At 30.7% G+C, this 21,211-nt stretch overlaps 1 protein-coding gene across 1 annotated transcript; it reads right to left on the bottom strand.

Annotated features, from left to right (window-relative positions):
• Nucleotides 1–18,712: 18,712 nt before the first annotated feature.
• LOC129286738 (ervatamin-B-like) lies at nucleotides 18,713–21,211 on the bottom strand. Its single transcript, XM_054922745.1, has 4 exons — nucleotides 20,713–21,211; nucleotides 20,265–20,497; nucleotides 20,011–20,145; nucleotides 18,713–19,035 (listed from the first exon to the last, which is right to left on the bottom strand). The coding sequence occupies exons 1-4, from the start codon at nucleotides 21,176–21,178 to the stop codon at nucleotides 18,814–18,816; spliced, it is 1,056 nt and encodes a 351-aa protein (XP_054778720.1). The 5' UTR covers nucleotides 21,179–21,211; the 3' UTR covers nucleotides 18,713–18,813.

Here is a 21,211-nt window from a genome sequence, read left to right as displayed (position 1 = left end):
ACACGTTTTCGGTCTCGATTCTTGAGGGGTTTTTGATTCTCAGCCTCCATAAGTCTCGTAGGCACTCGTTCGTTAGGATTCTCAGTCTTTATCACTCTGCATCAGACTCTCGTCTCTGTTTTTCTGCACAATCGGTGTTCTCTCTTCTTGTTGAGGTAGGTTCTTGCTTTTCCAATCATTAATCTTCATTTTGAATGTATGGGTTGTTGATTTTGATTTTCATACATAATAAATAATTTTTATGTTATTTATTTTGATCTGCATTGTTGTTCTTCTCAGTGAGTGTTTGAAGTTTTGAGTTTTTGGGTACTTAATTATTGAATTAAGGGATCATCCAATTTTTTTGTTGATATGGAAAGTGTTCTCAGGTGGTGGGAACCAAAGTGCTTTCTGTAGACACGAAGTTGGGTACAATGATATGATGGTATGATCCAAACAGTATAAGATTCATGAAGATGGTAAAGATAGCTATGAATCAATTATGATGCATTCAGTCGGTGGCCTTCAAAGATGAATTTACACCTATTCTTCCAAAGCAACCAGCATCCGAGTCCAAAAGCTTGTGGCCAAGGCCATTTGTTGAAGCAATTATTTGCTGGTTTATGATTGGAGTTCCACTTAAACCAATTCTGCTAGTCAGAAGAAAAGAAACTGGGAAAATCGTGAGTAGTAATCAGTCTCTTCAAGAATTCTTTGATTCTGTTTTCATGCTCTCAAATTTTGATTCTGTTTTTATGCTCTCAAATTTTGAATAATATATTTATATATTAATTAATTATTTCATACACTTAAAAATGCAGTTTGGGCCAATATCAATTGAATTAAATAATACGCCCTCTAGCTCAAAATGTAAGTAGTTTTTAGAAAAATTCATAAATCAATAAAACTATCATTCTCATAAAAATATATATTGTTTTTTCCTCATATTCTTAGTCTCAATTACCAATGCACTCATGATGAGTGTAATTTTTTTTTTTTGCATATATTACATTACTTATATTTTAAATGCGAGGGAGTATAATGAAGAACTTGATATTCTTGAGTTAAAATCTTTATTTTTGTAAATTAAAAATCGAACTTCCCTTAACTAATATATAGTGCGGAATAGAATATCAAATACTCATTTCATTCAAAAATACAAAACATTTTTAGTCTTTTAAAATGTAATCATTACCTTATTTTAAAAATGACCTTATTTTGGAATTTTATTGTGTTACAGGTAAATGGCTTCAGATTCTGAGTCCACTGAAATCCCTCCATCAGATCCCGCTACAACTTGTACTGATGCTCCGTTGTCACAAAAAAAATTGGAACAGGAATATTACAATATCCAGCGAGGCCTAACAATAATGAAAGAAGTCACAAAAACAAGAGCAGCAGGGAAAAAAATATCAATGCAGTGGAACAAGAAAGGCCAAGCCATTAAATCTGCAAAGTTTATAAGTTATATTGGGGTTGTGGCAAAGACAACTGTACCTATCACGCAAAAATCTTGGCGCAAAGTTGATCAAGTCACGAAGGACATTGTTTGGGAGACTGTATCCGTAAGTTGCATTTGACTAAGTTATATTCTATTATAATATTATAAATTGATGCACCTAACATATTTATTTTATTTTACAGTCAGGATTTGAAATAGACGAGAGCAAGAAGGATTTTGTCCTTCAAAAGGCTGGGAGGGCATTATGGTCTTTTAGACATTTTATTACACAAAAATATTTGAAAGACCCTGTTGCCGAATTTATAGCCCAAGTTCCTCCCCTATTACAGCCTTTAGTAAAGCAAAAAGATTGGGATGCTTTTGTTGTCTCTCGGCACGAGAAGGAATTTAAGGTATTTATGTTTCTAAAATTTAAATTTTAGTGCCTTTTATTGAATATATCTATGTGTACTAACAGGATATTTTTGTTATTGATTAAAGGAACTGAGCGCCCAAAATAAGAAGAGAGTGGCCAAGAATGAATACCCTTACAGAGCAGGGAGGTTAGGGTATGCAGGCGTGGAGCAGAAAGAAGTTGAGGCCGAGGGATCGGATGTTACTATATCCCGCCAAAGACTCTGGGCATTGGCACGAACAAATAAAGATGGAGTGATTGACAACTCTCGTGTGAAAGAGGTTACTGAAAAAATTGTAAGTGTTATTCTTATCTATCAATTAATAAATGATTATTAAAAGGCATACTAATTAGCTCTACTTTTCACAGGATTCCCTCTCTCAAGAAGTATCACAGGGCAAGCTTCCTGAGCATGAGGATATCTTAGCTAGAGCGTTGGGGACCCCTGACCACCCTGGTCATGCTAGGGGTGTTGGCTTCCGTGTCACAAAGAAGCAATACTTTGGCAAGATTAAGAAGCGAACATCGGCTTCTTCATCCGAGGTCCAAGAGTTGAGAGAAGAGCAAGCTGTTATGAAGCAACAGCTAGAAGCCTAAACAAAGTTAATTGACATGCTATTGAAGGGCCAGATCCCTGGGAGGCTTTGGGTGACGTTAGCCCCAGCGGAAAAGATAGCTACATAATCTCTTCAGACAAAATACCCGAGGTAATGCATTTTCTCTTTTAAATTTGCTCAACTAATTTTTATCTAAACAACTAACATTCTTCATTTATTTAGGGCGAGAATGACTACAACTGTTTAGCAAACAATCCGTCACGCAAAGTAGTTGCAACGGGACGCGTGTATAACATTACCGGGGACACAATCCATAACCTTCCCCTCCCGCCCGATTGCATTAAGGTTTCCTTGCTTGTTGCAATCGACCCCAAGTATCCATTACCTTATCCTACCGATGAGATGCAGACGGTAGGAGATGTGTTGGGGAGCTTCGTTGCATAGCCCAGCCACCTTGTTATGGTTGGTACACCAAAGCCGCCAAAGGACCCCTTGCCACTAAAGAAAAAGGTATATATGATTTATATAATTATTTAAAATCTTTAATATATATATATATATGTGTGTCTAACTTTTTCATTATATAGCTAAGGGGGAAAAGCAAATTGAAGGATAAGGTGTCAGGCCATACTAAAGAGTCAGTCACGGTTTTGCAACATGCAGTGCCTATGCCTGTTATAGAAAACAAATTCTGTGACTCTCTTAAGACCTATGCTTCGGCTACGAGGATGATTCGTCAAGAGCCGATAGGGGATATCATTAATTTTGACGATGGGCTATTTGGTAGAGCATCATTTGAAGTCATTCGGGATGAAATTTTGAATGAAATCCTCAAGCACGATATGGCGAGCACTAGTTTGATGACTTTCTACATGAGGTAATTCTTCAACATTTATTAGTTAATTTCTTGAATTATTTATGTGTGTGAGTATGCAAGCATATTAACTTGTATATTTTTTCACCCAAGTCACCTTTATACCTCATTCGTGGTTCCTGGTGGCCTCGAGTCAAAGATCAAGCTAGTTAATCCTCATGATGTCTCTCCCCACAATAATATTACAAAGGAAGCCCTTGAAAATCAAGTAAGAATGCTTTCGGATCAATTTCGAGAAAGGGAAGCAGCGAAGGATACTTTATTTCTCGCTCCTTACTGCCAAGGGTAAGTTGTTAATATTTGTTACGAATAAATATTTTTTTATATTTATTTGTTTGGTAACATATGCTGTTTCTTGTTAGGGGACACTGGATGCTTATTGTGGTTAATCCCGTTGCTCCAAAAATATGATATCTCGATCCCCTTAATGGAGAGCCAAGCAACAGGGAAGATATGGTGGTACTTTTTAATGAGTAAGTTAGATTTTTTTACTTGTTATTTCTTTTTAATTTTAGTTTTCATTCATATATATTTCTCACATTCATTCCATAATTCCTTCTTAGAGCTGTGGTGTTGTATCGCACTGCGACCGACATGACTGTGTCCCCTAAGATGAGGGTATTCGAATCTTCAGAGAAATGGGTCACTATTAAGGTATTCATTTAATTGGTCAAGTTTTTAATCAAGAAATTGTCTCATTATATTTTGCAACTTCATTGATATGTGTTTTTTTATAGTGTCCATTCCAGCCAGATCAGAGCAATGACTGTGGTTATTGCTTGATGAAGTTCATGAAGGACATTATCACTCATGCTCCTATCACATTATCTAACAAGGTATATATATAAAATTTAATTACACTTCAATTATAAATTTTAAACAATTTTAATTAGCTACCTATTAACTTGAAATTGTTGTAACTATTTGCTTACAGTACTTCGAGGACGTCTATTGCGTTCGTTATACGACTGCACATGTAGAAGAGGTCCTTAAAGAGGTGGCCCAATATGTTTTCAATATGTGGGTAGCAACAGTAGTTAGGCCGGTACAAGAGTTAGTTACATTTATATACACATTTTTGGGCCAATTTTTATGGGATAGGCCACTTAATTTTGAAACATTAGTTTGCAAATAAGTTTAGATTTTAAGGTTAAATGTATAGGAATTTTTATGTTAATTAGATAGGAGATACTATTACAAACATTCATTATATTGCATTATTTTCATTGCTGGCTGGCTGTTTTTTATCTTTATCTGTATCTTTATGCAGGGGGCTGCTTTAAAAGCAGCTACCATATAAAAAAAATTATGTCATTAATACTTGACGGTTATTTCAAAATAACCATCAAGTATCAAAATACTTGACGCTTGTTTCAAAACAAGCGTCAAGTATTTGTAAATACTTGACGGTTATAAGGAAACAAGCGTCAAGTATTTATGGCCAAAAGAACATTGGCCATAAATACTTGATGCTTGTTTGCTGGGAAGTGCATATTTACTTTATATACTTGACGGTTGTTTTCAAATAACCGTCAAGTATAAGATTAATACTTGACGATTAAAAACCGTCAAGTATTATTTCTTTAATATATGTCGCACCCTTACTTGATGGTTAAAAACCGTCAAGTATTAGGAAAAATAAGCGTCAAGTATGGGTATTTTCTGTGGTAGTGAATGTGGCACACATTTGAAAGTTCTGTTTTAATGAAGCATCATATGTTAGTACACCCACTTCCCATAATAACTTCAATTCATCTATCAACAGTTGAAGATAAACATCTATTTTGCTCTTAGGATTATTTGGTCCTAGAATAATCAATGTGAGGAACTTATACTCTCTTTTCATGCACAACTCAGGTGGCAAGTTATATAGAGTAACAATAACTGCCCAACAAGAGTATCTTTTTCCATATTGGGCAAATAGGTTAAACCCATCAACACTTAACCTAAGTCTCACATTTCATGGATCAAATGCATGTAAATTCAAGGTAGGTGTTGTCAAACACCTTCTATGCTTCTCCATCAGAGGGGTGAGGCAAGATGCTAACATCTTGGTGATTCTCATAGTGCCACCTCATTTTCTTTGCTTTTTTTAGAAGTAAATAATCTTTAAAGTCTAGGTATGAGTGGTAGGAATCGCAATTGCTTTTTTACAATTTTCTTTTTTCTTCCCCTATTATTTTTTCTTTCAAAATACCTTGCTTCACCATAAAAATTACAAAGGGTTGCATTTAAATCATCTTTATAATATAGCATACACCCAGTCACACAACAATCAATCTTCTTATAATCAAGCCCTAACTTTGACACTAACTTCTTTGTTACAAATTTTTTGGCATATAAGTGCCTTTAGGATTCACAGCCCTCGCAAACCATGAAATTTCATTATAAGTTTGATGTGACATGTTGGAGTTTACCTTAATATTTAGCAAGTGTACAGCTGCTGCAAGTTGAGACCAATCATCACAACCTTCCCATAAAGGTTGTTGTGCAGCATGCAACATCTCATAAAAGGCTTGTGCATCAGGATTTGGCGCCTTTTCTAGATTGTCATTGTAGTTATTCCTAAAGCTTGGCCCTACTGCATGTATCACCATAGACTCATGGCGTATGAAATTCACCAAGTTGACCATAAGAATTACTTTTGTTAATATTTAGTGGATTGAGGCTTGTACTTGCCTCAATAAACTCTTTACCATGACTAGTCCACTGATAATAATCTACCTTAAACCCATATTTATATAGATGTGACTTTACATTGTTAAGAGATAGATGATTTAGGCATTTACACCTAGCACATGGACACATAATTTCTCTTGAATCTATGTAAGGAGGCAATTGACATGCGTGATTAAGAAACCCTATGACACCTTCAATAAATTCTTTTGTCAAGTATCCATATCTTGAATCTATTCTATCATACATCCATCTACTACTTTTTAGAGCATCCATTCTCCTCCCTATTTTATTTTGAGATTCATTTAGAGTGAGTTTCATTCAATATACAACTCTATATATAAACCAAAGAATTCAAGATATATAATTACTAATGAACAAGTCTAAAACATTATAATGGTATAAGCATATGAACCAATAATCTTCAAACAAAAAAATATTTGCACTTAACACATAGTTACTGTAGGTGGGAGACATTGGGAGTAAGAGGCACAAGTTGATTATAGTGGACTGTTACAGCCACATTCTTTGTTTAAATAATGCATGATAATTCGGGAATAAGATCAGGCTTCTAAAATTTCCATGTATCAATGTAAAATGCTTTAATATCAACACAAGTAAGGGAGGTTAAATAATAATGTAGATGGGACACTAGCTTTTATTTCTTGTGGGAAAAATGGGTGATTAGAAGAGCATCAGAGTTAATTAATGAGAAAAAGACACACGAGCTATAACAGTGAGGAAGGTTGTTTCATAAATAGGAAAAAGGCAAGCAAAAGTTATGTGAATAGTTCAAGTGTGCTTGGCCATGATAATTTTAAAGCGAAGAAAATGGAGATATATTTTATTCTTGATCTTATACATGACTGACAAGAATTTGGCAGCATCATAAGATAAAGAAAGAAAAATCCTTTCATAGTAGACCAACATGACCCACAAGAGTACATTAAAATACAAAAATGAAGTATTTTAATAAGCATAAAAAAGATAAAATTTGAGAAAATAACAGCCCCACTTTTATTTTTTGCAATCAATAACAGCTCCCACATGACAAAATAACAAATATTAAAGTAGAAAAGAGACAAACCTGGGAAAAATCTCAAATAGAACAACATTGCACTTGAATATAAAGCTTGGAAGACTTCAAAAGTGCATATTTAGAACCCCAAGTTAGATAAAATCGTGGGAAGAATCTCTGTTATAACTGAGAAATGGAGGGGAAAAAATTACGGCAAGTTGCTAAAATGAAGAGAGAAAGAAAAAGAGAGTTGTAAAAGGAACAAAAAAAGGATTACCATTGAAAATAGAGAAAATGAACGAGGTCTACAGTGCCCGCTGCAGAAATGAGAAGTAATAGGGGAGAAAAGGAGATTTTCTGGCTTTTCTTCGAAATGAGCAAGGGAACCGAAGGAGGGAAATATTCTGATATTTGGACTTTTGTTAATTGAAACAATTATTATTTAAATAAAAAATGGAACTCTGTGGTACTTATCTCATGTTAGCACATTAGTTGAGGGAAGCTTTTTTATCCAATGGACCTTGCGTTCGAACCATTGGTTTTTAAGTTTTAATGTTTGATTGGAAAAAAAAATCACACAAGGAAAATAACTAAGCACCCACTACTCTATGTATCATCCTTTGACAGTACTTTGACATTAAATATATATGTAATATATTTAAATAATGTCTAAAACATTTAAATTAATATTATATAGTTTTATTTACATTATAAACCAATTTTTTAGTATAAATTGGATTGAAGATTTTATAAATCCATTGGATGACCTCCCACGTGCTATATCAAAAATAAAACTTTCATTATTCAATAGAATATTTGGTGAAACAAAGATTTAAGAAATGTGAGGTGTATATAGTAATTGTAAGTAAGATAATAATTTAATTAGTAGAGAAGTTAAACAAGATTACTCTTACCATGATGAGATTGCTGAAAAAGGTAAATCACTTATAATTAGAGATTGGAATGTGCCCTTGTATTTTAACTATAAAGAGAATAGTGTAATCAAAGATTCCGTTCTACCTATTTTTATTAGCTAATGTCAATAATTTTTAAACTAACAATTTATAAAACCCTGTGTTTCATCATTTTAACTTTAATTATAATCAATAACATATTATTCTAATCAAATAATATATAATTAAATAATACAAATTAATAATAAATATATAATGTATATTAATCAACAAAAAATAGTATAAATATATTTTTTTCAAATGCAACTAAAATTGACATTTTTATTAAATAAAAAATTAAAAAATTATATAATTTCATACTAAATAAATGGACCTGTTATCATATTTATTATAAAAATAATTATAATTAAAATATATAAATATGTATCATTAAATATTTGCGACGGATTTGTCATGCCTTTGGGACAAAATCCACTGTGAAGGAATATTCTGTCCCAATAATCTGTCACAAATATTTTTGGGACATATAAATTAGTCACACTTTCTGTCACAAATATTTGGAACACCATTTGTCATGCCAAAGTTTGTCGCAATAATTTGGAACACCAAATTGCATCCCAAACTTTCTGTCACACTTTCTGTCACAAAATCCGCGACAAATATTTGGGACAGAATTTGGAATGAATTTGAGACGCATTTGTCACTCTTTATGTTCTGTCACAAAATTCCATCCCAAATCTCTTATTTTCTTGTAGTGTTCTCACGTTTGTTATTCGTAGATCTCGTACCTGCATTTGTTTTGTGAATTTGACCACGTCTAATTAGTTACTCTTGTAGACTGTGTGTCCAAGTCTGTTTTGTGGTTTCAGCCGCGTCTGATTACTTACCCTCATGGACTGTGTGTCCACATTTATCTTCATGGCATAATCCGCATTTGGTTATTTGCTCTTGTGGACTGCGTGTCCTATTTGTTAATTGTTCTAATAAGTCCCTATAAATATGCAATTAATTATTTAATGACTTTATATTCCATTGTTTTTAATTAGTAATATATTTATAATTACTTATTTTATTTATTGCTGTCTTGAAATCAAGTGATAATAATATTTAATATGATAATTTAATGGTTCAAGATTTCATTTAAGTTACATAGAATCCTTTTATTTTGAATTTATTTGAATTTTTATGAAAATCATTGATCTTTAATTTACATAGTTGTTTCTAACCTTTCTTTTATTGATATTTAATTATTTATTATTGGGATATTATTCACTGAAAATAATTTTAATCTCGAATAATGTAGCTGACATTGAACTATCTGATAAACACTAAGGAGTCTATTATTGACTAAAAGTGAAGGAACTTAGAATTAAGCTCTCTTTTGATGTAAAGTTTTTAATTATAAAATTTTATTTTGTAAACTTATTTTAGGTGCTCCATATAGTCGGTAGCTAGGTTATTTATGTGGTTATATATTTCGTCTACTGGCTAGAAGGATCTTTGCTCCTGATTGATTAAATATTTGATTGAAATACTAAATTTGTAGAATTTTGGAGAGGTCCTATTTACAGGGAAAATTCTGCCAAAATTTCTACAAAAATACTTAAACGTTCCTTATAATTGGACATTGTTAAAGATATTAAAAGATTTTAATATAAATCTAATTATTCTTTAGAAATAAATATTAAATATTAGATTAAAGTTTTCTTGAATCAGTTTAAGAGATGTATGTTTGTGCATATGTCTCATGCCAGTCATGTCTTATTTTTAGGGCATGGCAGATGTAGATCCAAGAGATCTCTTGTTCCAAGAAGATTTAGAGTCTTCATGATGACAAACCTTGTGCGCTTTGACACCAAGAGAAACAAATATGAGACTGATTTGTGTAAATGGTGGTGCACCAGCCTCTCTTCATTTATTATTATTTGTAGATAGGGCATTGAACCTTAGAACAAAAAGAATAACCCATCTAGCATATGCCGATATTTACAACAAATACTAAAATAAGCCCACAAAAGAACAGGCCCAGTGAGTAAACATAAGAGATTATTGGACTTAAGCATCAACCTACTGGACCTAAGCATATGCACCATGTTGGGCTTAATACATAAGGCCCTATTTGTCTCAACAATGATTGATAATAAATATCTGGAAATAGACATATAACTTTCGTTCACAAAATAAATTAAATCTCCTTCAATTCTTTATATAAAAAAGGGACTGGGAAAATTAATATAAACGATGAGACGTACATTATTACAATCCTAAGCTTATTTATTAAAATAAATAGTATTAATTGATGACATATTCCAAAATCATAATATGGCTGCAAGTAATTGAAGAAAATGGAAGGTAATATAATTAGAAGAAATTGTAACTATTTTGAAGATATAATTATTTTTCCTTTTCCCAAATCACAAGTATTTATGCACTTGTCTTTGGCACGTTAATAACCAATCAAGTGATCAACACATTCCACTTCCATGATTGGCGATATGTTTACCAGTTCCTTTGTGAATACGTTCAGTATGAATTTAAATTTTAATGTGAAGACAAAAATTAAGAAAAGGGAATAAACAAGCGTATAGATTGTGACATATTTGAACTGTTTTGGTTAACAGAAGAATTAAAATCTTCATTGCATCAAAAAACTATGTCTTCTTCCACGTTACACAAGTCTCGCGGAGGCCTCAGGAATGGTCATTATCATTGCTTACAGAGTACAGTCTGTATTTGAAAGAGAATTAACAAATATCATCAGTCCTGTGATGATTGGATTACATGTTGGTCAATATGTTTTGAAATTTAATCTTAAGCATTGCTAATAATACTTTGGGTTATAATCAGAGTCTTGATAAGATTATTGTCTATTTATCCTGTATGGTCAAAGTCTGTATAATACTCCATCAATTCCAGCTTATAAGATATTTTTAGTGATGATTCAGTATCCCAAAATATAAAAACACTTTATCAAAAATAATGTTTCATTAATTATACTTATTCTAATATTACACGTCCATAGAGTCTTATTATATTTTCTCTATTTATTTAATATTTCACAAATAAGATTATATTAAATTAAAAGTATTTTTGCACATTTATATTTAAAAATGTTCAACTTGTACTTATTCCAATTGACCCAGTTTTATCCCAATTATATTAGAACGAGTCTCGTTCCGGCCTCAAAATAATTAGGACGAGACTTTATAAAAGGGGATGGAGAAAAGATTTGGGAGGGAACGGGACAAAGTATTGCCCTCGGGATATCCTGTCCCATCTTAAATATTATATAAATATATAAATATATTATTTTTTATTTTAAAAATATACATTAAATATATTAATTGTATTAATATAATTTATAGTTATATTAATTATAATTTCAATATTTGCTATTCTTATTTAAAACTAAAATTTTTTTTATTGAAAAGCTTTATGATATAGACTGAGACAGAGAGAATATTATGCAGCTACTCTTATTGATTAGTTAATTAATGCTTTGTTGATTTTAAAGTGTCAATGTCTCAAACTATGAGTGAGTTCGGAATTTTTCTTCTTTCTCGTTATCCATGTTGAGCATGCCTTAGGAAGTGCCATTAATTAATATTTTGGTCATTATCTGTGATTGTAAACGACACTTTTCTTTTCTCGAGATAAAAAATTCATTTGAGGGACCACCATGGATATATAATGTGCCTTGCTCTTTGGTATACTATATGAATATACCTCAAGATACTTTTCAGGTTAATTGCGATACTTGTGTGACTTCAATTGTACATAGAAATTTAAGTCTGAATTTAAGAATTTTTCTGTATTTTGAAAAGTATCAAATCTAAAATAACACATATCAATGTAACTATTTTAAAATTAGCAATGAATTGTTTTTTAATAACTTTTGGAAAATTAATGTGTAAAATTTATATTTAGTTAACGTGAAAAAAATCAGATATTTTATTTTATTAAAATGCAAGTAAAGGCCTTTTTGAATTACATAGAGAAGCATGCGTTATCAACGTCTAAAAATATTAATTTTGAAAGTACCCAGAATTACATATTGTATATTTTAATTAGAATTTGAATGAAGGGATGATGTAATTTTTGGTCCCTAAATTTTTTCTCAATTATCGATTTAGTATCTTAAATTTGATTCTTATTGATTTGATGCCTTATATTTTCTTAAATTATGTTAGTTCCTTAAATTTTAAAACAGAAATTTACTTTCAAATTACTTTAATGTTTACAGTATGTTGATAGCTTAAGGTATATATAGCTAAATAAAAATAAATTAATTGGCTCTCAAACGACCCATGTTATTATTTATATATAGTACTATAACATACGGATGACATATATGTATAAATAAAATAAACATAGATCAAAGTTAAACAAAAATAAAGTAGGCATAGCACAATAGTTAGCTTAGTTTATTGAAATAATATCTTATGAATTTATGTTAACTGCTTATTAATCAAAAAAAGGTTTCGCTTATTCGAGTAGAAGCATTCATACATATTCTGCGAGGGAGCTCTGTTTTTATATAACCAAAACAGGGGATTGATTGACGATAAAGTAGGAGAGGGAAGAAAGCAGAGATAAAGATAGGTTATGCAACACTCGGACTGATGAGGGTAGAATTCTTCTATGCGTGTTTATTGTAGTTTCTAAAATAAAAATTAAAGGAAGGTATATGTGAATGTTCAATATATAATTATTAAAGGTTATATGCTGTTGAAGGTTATATGAATGTTGGTTACTGAGACTCCATCTCAAAACAAGGTTTATTAACATTTTATAGCCTAAAGGTTCTGGAGGCAACTTGTCATGAAGGGCTTGAGCTTTATTTTTATTTTGTAATTGCCTAATGTGTTTATGAATTATATATTGCCATCTAGGATTCCTTATACTTTGACATGACTTTTGACTAGAGATGATGATATATTTTTTATGGGTTTCTATGTCTGCATGGATAGTTTAATTAAACTTTTACTCTATAAAAGTGTTGTTTGGATGTGGCAGGAAGCATAGGATGGTGTTTGATTAAATTGTGGATCCATTGACTGAATAGATATATCGAATTACTACTACAAAAAAAAGCTTTTAACACCTAGTTGTTACACCACTTAAAAAAGAACAGGTGTAGAGGGTAGATATTATGATTGGTCTTTTTCTTTTTTATTATGGTTAGTTTTAATGGTCGATTGATTATTTTTGACAAATCTTTCATACTATAGTAGTCTTCTAGTTATTTGGTTCATGTCTTCTCTATTGTAGTTAAGTATATTTGGGTTTTTGAACTATTTCTGAAAATTAAAACCCTATCTATCTCGTAGATATCTACCATGGTCGATAGATACTTACCTATCTTCAATTTTCTTCTTTATTATATTCCATTGTTTCTTTCTCTAAAGTGTGTGATGACCCTCCCGTGTGTGTATACAAGTAAGAATATCAGCTAGGTCTCAAAATATTAAATTAATGACAATTATGTTGTGAGAACCCATCAAATAAAGAGAGAGAAAAAATAGATAAATTAAATCATAATAAAGGAGAAAACAATAATAAAAAATAGATAATCTTAAATAAGATTCTGGTGGAAAGATATAATAATAATAATAATAATAATAATAATAATAATAATTTGAAATCAGTTATATTAGGAACAATTATAGTCTAAATTTTGGCTCAAATTATTATTTTTCGTCTTATTCATCTTGATGGCTTATAAATTATTATTATGTGAACTTGAGATTGATGTGGTGATTGTATGAAAGAAGGGTGACGACACTTATAAGTAGTGGTTTATTATTATTGCAACGTTATCATATTTTTTCTTTTAAAAATTAATTTAATTTTAATTTCTATTTAAGAAAAAGGGTTAGATTTGTTTTCTTTAAAAATCTTATTTCAATGGTTTCCCGTTTGTCTTTCTATTCAACTTCTCTTCTTTTTCAATATTCATTTATATGGATACGTTATTCAGTGAGATGACTATTCCTCACAATTACATACGGGATATATATATATATATATATAAGATGTATTATATAGGTGAGACAATTACTCCTAACCTTGAGTTTATATGGATATGCTATTCACTGAGATGGCTATTCCTTACAACTATATACAGGAGATATATATATATATATATATATAAAGATGTATTATACAGGTGAAACGGTTATTCTTCAGCCTGAGCTATACATTATATGGTATATAATATGATATAAGGGTGAGATGATTATTCCTCACTATTGTATATGGAAAGGATATGCATATACTATGCTATAGGTAGGACGATTATTCTCCACCAAGATTGGTGATTGTTTGTTAATTGTAGGAAATATTGGGATCAAATATTTGGTGGTTGTTAGATGATTGGCTAACTCATTAGTAAAGCATTGAAATACTGTTTCTCCCTAGCATATAAAGAAATTGTAAAAGTTAATATTTGAAATTTTGAACATTATGATGTACATTTATTTTATCATTGAAAATCAATTGTCAAAAACTCTTGTGTGCCTTTACTTTCCTTCTGCTCACTTTGTTATTTATACTTTCACTGAGTCAATGGTAAACTCACTCCTCTTGATTTTTTTTTCCTTTTTTTCAGATGAGGCAATTGTTAAAGTGCTTTTTGATTAGCTATCTTTGGAAGGATGGAGTATATTGCAAATAGTTGGATAGTCTTATGAGATTTTGTGACATTGTGACTACTATGGTGGTGTTAAAATTAATATGTAATGTCAGGTGAATAGTCATGGTTTCATACAAAGCTTGTTTTCTCATTTGATTTTTCTTCTTGTGAGATATTTTGTGTAAGAGGTGTAATAAGTTAAAGGCTTGCTAGGCTAAGTGAAATTAAATTAGCTTAGCCTATATGCTAGACACAACTCATATTTTGGGTCGTGACATATGTCCTCGACAATTTTTTTTAATAAGTTAAAAATATTAATTCAGATAATTACAAATTTAAAAGTTTTAATTGTAAATAAGTATTTAAATATTAAGTGTAACTCTTAAATTATAATATAAATTTCTATTTATAATTATTTGAACTGATATTTATAATTTATTTTTTAAAAAATTTGTAGGAGAGCTAACTGTCATTAATTCAATCTTTTAGAATCTGTCATTCCCCATATATATAATTGAAATGAAATATATAACAATTATTAATTACTATGACCTTACAAAACATCCGGGGAAATAAGAGCCATTGATGAACTTTGGAATTTTTATATGATCAGATCCAAAACAAAACGACACAGATAAAAACTTGGATTATAGGATCCTTCTGTGTCATATGATTTCATTCAAACATTATCATCGAAACTTGGCGTGCACGTTCCTCTAAGCTCTGTCATATTTGGCTTCATTATAAGAAAGCAATAGTCAAATTGACTGGAATCTTTGCAAAAAGTCTTGGTCTGTTAATACTGTTTTTGTCGTCTTATATAGGCTTATCCTTTCTTCATCCTCCGATAGCACTTCATATTTGGCACTGTATATGTAAATTAGTCATAAATTTTACCAAACATGTATTAAATTGCTTCTATACTGAGCACATAAATCTTCGTCTTCTACGTTCCACATGTGGATAAATGACACCTCAGAAAGAGCCATTAACTAATTAAATGTGCTCATTATACGTGATAAAATTAAGGAAAAAATGACAATTATAGATCTTGAATTATTGACATTCTAATACCAGACCATGGTTCTTACTTAAAATTTAAAAATTGTGGGTAGTCAGTTGGAAAGTATACTTATGATTATTTATAATGTTAATGGGAAATTTACAAGAGTCAATTGTTAATCTCAATTTTTTTCTATCAATATATAGATAAACTACTTCAGAAATCAAGTAAATACACTTAGGATTATTTATGACATTCGTTGTGAATCACAAACCATTCGCTTTTTTTTGGCTGACAATATATAAATAAATTATTTGAGAAATCTACTAAATATACTTAAGATTATTTGTAATGCCAATTAGAAATTTACAAGAGTTAGTTGTGAATCTTAAATTAATCACTTGTAATTTTTTGCTATCGCTTGGGAAATCAGTGAAAGATAGTTGGAAATCTATGTAACATTAGTTGGAAATTTATTAAAGTCCACTGTAAATATCAAACCAATCAACAAGAGATAATTTATTGCCCATAAGCACCATAGTCTGTTATTGAAATTTCAATAAATAAGTGTTTGTAAATAATGTTCTTTTGAGGTACCGAATTGTCATTTCCTGAAAATTAATTTTACAATGTTGTGTGCGAACATTATCCCACGAACTTGTTTTCCGTTATGAGTTGAGTACATCATAACAATAAGAAACGAGAAATTGACTATAAATTTGCTGGCGAGTGCACCAAGCCTATAAATTATATGGAGGGGAACTAGGCCTTAGTATTGATAGAACAAACTCCAATCTTATCACTTGATGTCTTCCAACACTTCAATCCTGTCACTTGATCAGCATCTTGTGGCTAAAATGAATTTTTGATATTGTGTAATAAAATACTTTTATTGTTGTAACATTGGACAGTACCTTTGAAAGCTTAAATTAAAATATTTGGGAACAAAGTTAAATAATGATTATATATAGGAAAAATTAATCATTTAACACTTACAATTTTGGTTCAGTTAAAACTCAGCCCTAAATTCTATGGCTAGATACAGTTTCTATAGTTTCAACCATTTAAAATATTGGTTTCTGTAGTTTAGAAAATAAAATTATAAGGATTAAGGTTAATTAGTAAAGCTTAGGGACTATATAATATTTTAATTTGCCAAAATTATATTATAGGGACTGCACTTTTTGCTATATCAGGAAATTTTTAGGAAAAATATCATTCAAGAACCATTGAGGGTGTTTAATATCAATCAATGACCAAATGATTCAGAAATATCACAGCAAAACCAGGGAATTAATTTGAAAATACTATTAGATGGAAAGATTATAATACCACTGGCTTTTTTTAAAAAAAAAAATAATAAGTAGTCATTCTTGAATTAACAAATATCTATTCACATTTAAGCAGAAACCAACCGGTGAGATAAGAGCCATTGATGAACTTTGGAATTTTTATATGATCAGATCCAAAATAAAACGACACAGATAAAATCTTGGATTATAGGATCCTTCTGAGTCATATAATTTCATTCAAACATTATCATTGAAACTTGGCACGTTCCTGTACGCTCCATCTTTGGCTTCATTATAAGAAAGCAATACTGCAATTGTCTGGAAGCTCTGCAAAATGTCTTGGTCTATTAATACTGTTTGTGTCCTCTTATATGGGCTTATCCTTTCTTCATTCTCTTATTGCACTTCATATTTGGCACTATGTGTGTGTGTGTGTAAATTAGTTATCAACTTTATCAAACATATTGTATTAAACTGCTTCTAGGCTGATCATATAAATCTTTGTCTTCTTCGTTCCAAATGTGAATATGTGACACCTCAGAAAGAGCCATTAATTATTTAAAAATGCTCATTATCTCTGATGGCAATCAAAGGAAAATGACAATTATAGATCCTATAAGAACATTAATAACTATTATAGATAATGAATTATTGAAATCCAAAAACAGATTACTTACTTGCAAATAAAAAAATGTGAATAGTCAGTTAGAAAATATATTAAACATAATTGAGATTATTTGTAATGTCAATTGTGAATTTATAAAAATCAATTATGAATCTCAATTTTTTTTAATCAATATAGAGATAAACCACTTGGGCAATCAAGTAGATACATTAGGGATTATTTATATTGTTAGTCAAGAATTTACGGGAGAGTTAGTTATAAATCGCAAGCCAATCCTTTATTTTTATTTTTTGCTATCAATATATAGATAAATCACTTGAAAAATATATTAAGTATATTTAGGATTACTTGTAATACAATTAAAAATTTATGAAGGTCAATTATGAATTACAAACCAATCACTTGTGATTTTTTCTGTCACCTAGGAAAGAAACAAATGATAGTTGGGAATCATTGTAATGTTAGTTGGAAATATACTAAAGCTTGTTGTGAATCTCAAGCCAATTAATAAAATATAATTTATTGCAAATAAGGAAGTGGTTTGCTATTATTGGAATTTCAATAATTTAGGGTCTATAATTATCATTAATATTCTTATAAGGTATAATTGTCCTCTTCCCGGAAATCAATTATACAACGTCGTGTGCGAACATCATCCCAGTAATTTGTTTTCCGTAGGATGACTAGCTAATTATAACATGAATTGCAAAAGTTTTATATGATCTCGTCAGCCAATGTACCGATTTGACTATACAATTATCAAAGTTGACAGTGATGTAAACTCGAAATGTAAACTCCAATTATAAGAGTCTATCTCTATTAATAAATAATCATTAAAAATATATTATTAAATAATTAAAATATAAAATATGATCATAATTTAATTTAAATATATTTTAAATATAAATAATTGAAATTCAAACTCATCTCTATTGATAGATTATCACATTCGACATAAAAATTTCAAAATATAGCAACTTATTTTTGGTTTTTCTTGTTTTCTATTTTTTATTAATATTAGTTTTTCTTTTAATTTTGAGTTAAATTTTTGCTAAAACAGGTACTACCACTTTAATAAATCAAGTTGTACATAGTATATACTCAACTCACTCTATTCAATAAAAAATAGATGAGTTTAGCGAATTTAACTAAATTTACATTTAATCTGAATTTATGAAAGAGTTAACATAATTTTATAAGATTGCAACGTAAAAATAATAAATTCAAAAAGTCAACTCAAGAATTTGATAATAATGATAATTATAATAATAAACGCAAAAATCATAACATATTCTAGTATAGTTAATAATCTATTAACTTTTTTATTCAAAACTTAATGGACTTGATTTCATCATAACAATAAGAATCGATACATTGACTATAAATTATATGGAGGGGAAGTAGGCCTTAGTATTGATAGAACAAGCTCCAGTTGGTGAGCCTGAATTCCTCTTGATAAGGAAATATCCATTTTGTCCCCAATTTTCTCCCCACGAATTCTTCACAATCCAGTAATCTTTTACATCTTCCGAACCATATCCAACAATCAAAACCGCGTGATTTGTGTACGTTGAAACCCTCTCGCAATTTTCTCCATCAAAAATTCCCTGACATGATACAATTAAAGTAATTAAGAAAAAAATAAAATTGCATATTGATATATATATATATATATATTTTGCTTGGAAAGTTTTAAGGGAGAATCACATTCAGGAACCCAAACAAGAAAAATGACAGTGAGGGTTCAGAACAACAAAAGGTTCAGCAATGCACAATATAAGATTCAACGATTCGGTTGTGTATGCTGAACTTTCTATTATTCTGGGCTTCACTGTCAATTTTTTTCTCATCAGGACCCTGAATGTGACTCTCCCAAGTTTTGATACATGCCCTCTACCAACACTCCATTCATGTCACTTGAGTTAGCATCTGGTGACTAAAATGAATTTTGATATTCTGTAGTGGTAAAACATTTTTTAATTGTTTGAACATTATTGAACAGTATATAGAAAGCATAAATTATACGCATGAATAATTGGAGAAAAGGTTAAATAATGATTATATATAGGGAAAATTAATCATTTAATAATTAAAATTTTGGTTAAATTAAAACTCAGTCTGAATTTGACTTAGTACAATTCAGTCTTTATAATTTCAACCAATTTTATTGATATTTATATTTTAAAAAATAAAATTATAATAATTAAGATTAATTTGTAAAACTTAGGGACAATATAATATTTTAAATTGTTAAAATTATATATAGGGACTGAATTATTTTGCAATATCAGGAAAGTTTTTATACATATGATCTTTACCAACACTTCAACCATATCACTTGAGTTAGCTCGCGTGACTGAAATGAATTTTGATATTCTATATAAAAAAAAATCTTATTGTTATATCAATTTTCTGTACATTTCAAAGCTTAATTTATATGCATAATTCTCTGGGAAAAGAATTAAATATTAAATAATGATTATATGTATACACGAAAACCCCGGAAAATTATTTCAATAAAGTAGTTAAGTCGAATAATAAAAGACATTAAAGATAAAATGAGGATTGAGAGTCAGACATACATCCTGATATAATTGAAGATATGTTGCATCCAAAGACACAGTAATAGGCTGCTGAGAAGTGGCACATAAGAGAGCACCATCTGATTGAGCTACTTTTGCATAGTTACTAATTTTAACTACTTTGCCTCCATTTTCCTTAAGAAACACATGCAGAAACCTCAAATTAGACAAAGAGAAGATATCATTGCTGCTGTTAATGTTGTGTGTGTGTGTGTTTGAGAGAGAGAGAGAGAGAGGATTTAGAGGAAGCAAACTTTGTTGGATTTGCAGACACCATTTTTAGCTTCATAAGGGTAACTAACTTCTTCACTAATCCCACCGTTTCTGATAACCCATTGAAAGGCACTCTTGGTAGATCCACCTGAACAACCGTGGCTCACAGAATCACAATCTACAAGTTCTTGTTCAGAAAGGGAAATAAGCTCATTTGTCTTGATTGCATGTATCGATTCGATGGCTCCGACGGTTCCAAATGCCCAGCAACTTCCTGTGAACAACGAAACATTATTCTATTAATCCATTGATGTTCCAGAGAAAAAAAAAATGATACACTAATGATGATTCTATTTGTCAAAGGCCTAACACACCTTGGAAGCCGCTATAAAATATAGGCAGGCGTTAAATGACGGGCTTCGATAAGGAAGATATCCGTACTGTGTTAAGCTTTAATTAAAGTGCTTTGAACAAATAAAGGCAACTCACCACATTTCTTTTGGTCTTTAACCGCAGTCACAACGTTTTTTTGTCTCCAATCCACCGAAGCAGGTGGTGTACACGAGTCCTGCTGCACGTAGTCTGACCTCGCGGTGGTGTTCGGGGTGGTGGTGGTCGGCGTCAGTAGCTGACGTAAGTACACTCTCTTAAACTCCTCTGGACTCATATCAGCAAACTTGTTGAGTCCCAAACGATACCCAGATCTCTTAGCATTCGTCTCTGTAATAAGCTTCAGATTGTTTCGAAATGTCTGGTATCTATTTTCACCCTCTTCAGAGTTTGGGTAGATTTTTCCATGCTCCTTCATCCATTGTTGGAATTGTCCAAACTGTTCTTCTTTTGAAGAAAGAACAGAATCCTCTGGAGGGAACGGGAATCCTGAAGAGAGATATATTAGAATGGAAAACCAGACTAAGAAATGAAGGGACAACATTTTAGAAATGCAGAAAGCCATGCTTATTTGTAGTTTCAGACACTGAGAGATGAA

This window comes from Prosopis cineraria, unplaced genomic scaffold (genome assembly GCF_029017545.1).
Source record: "Prosopis cineraria cultivar Desert tree isolate PC_DT_omini unplaced genomic scaffold, ASM2901754v1 PC11, whole genome shotgun sequence".
NCBI classification, from domain to species: domain Eukaryota; kingdom Viridiplantae; phylum Streptophyta; class Magnoliopsida; order Fabales; family Fabaceae; genus Prosopis; species Prosopis cineraria.
Note: the sequence above shows the minus strand (reverse complement) of the source record. Positions and strands in the feature narration are given on the sequence as shown.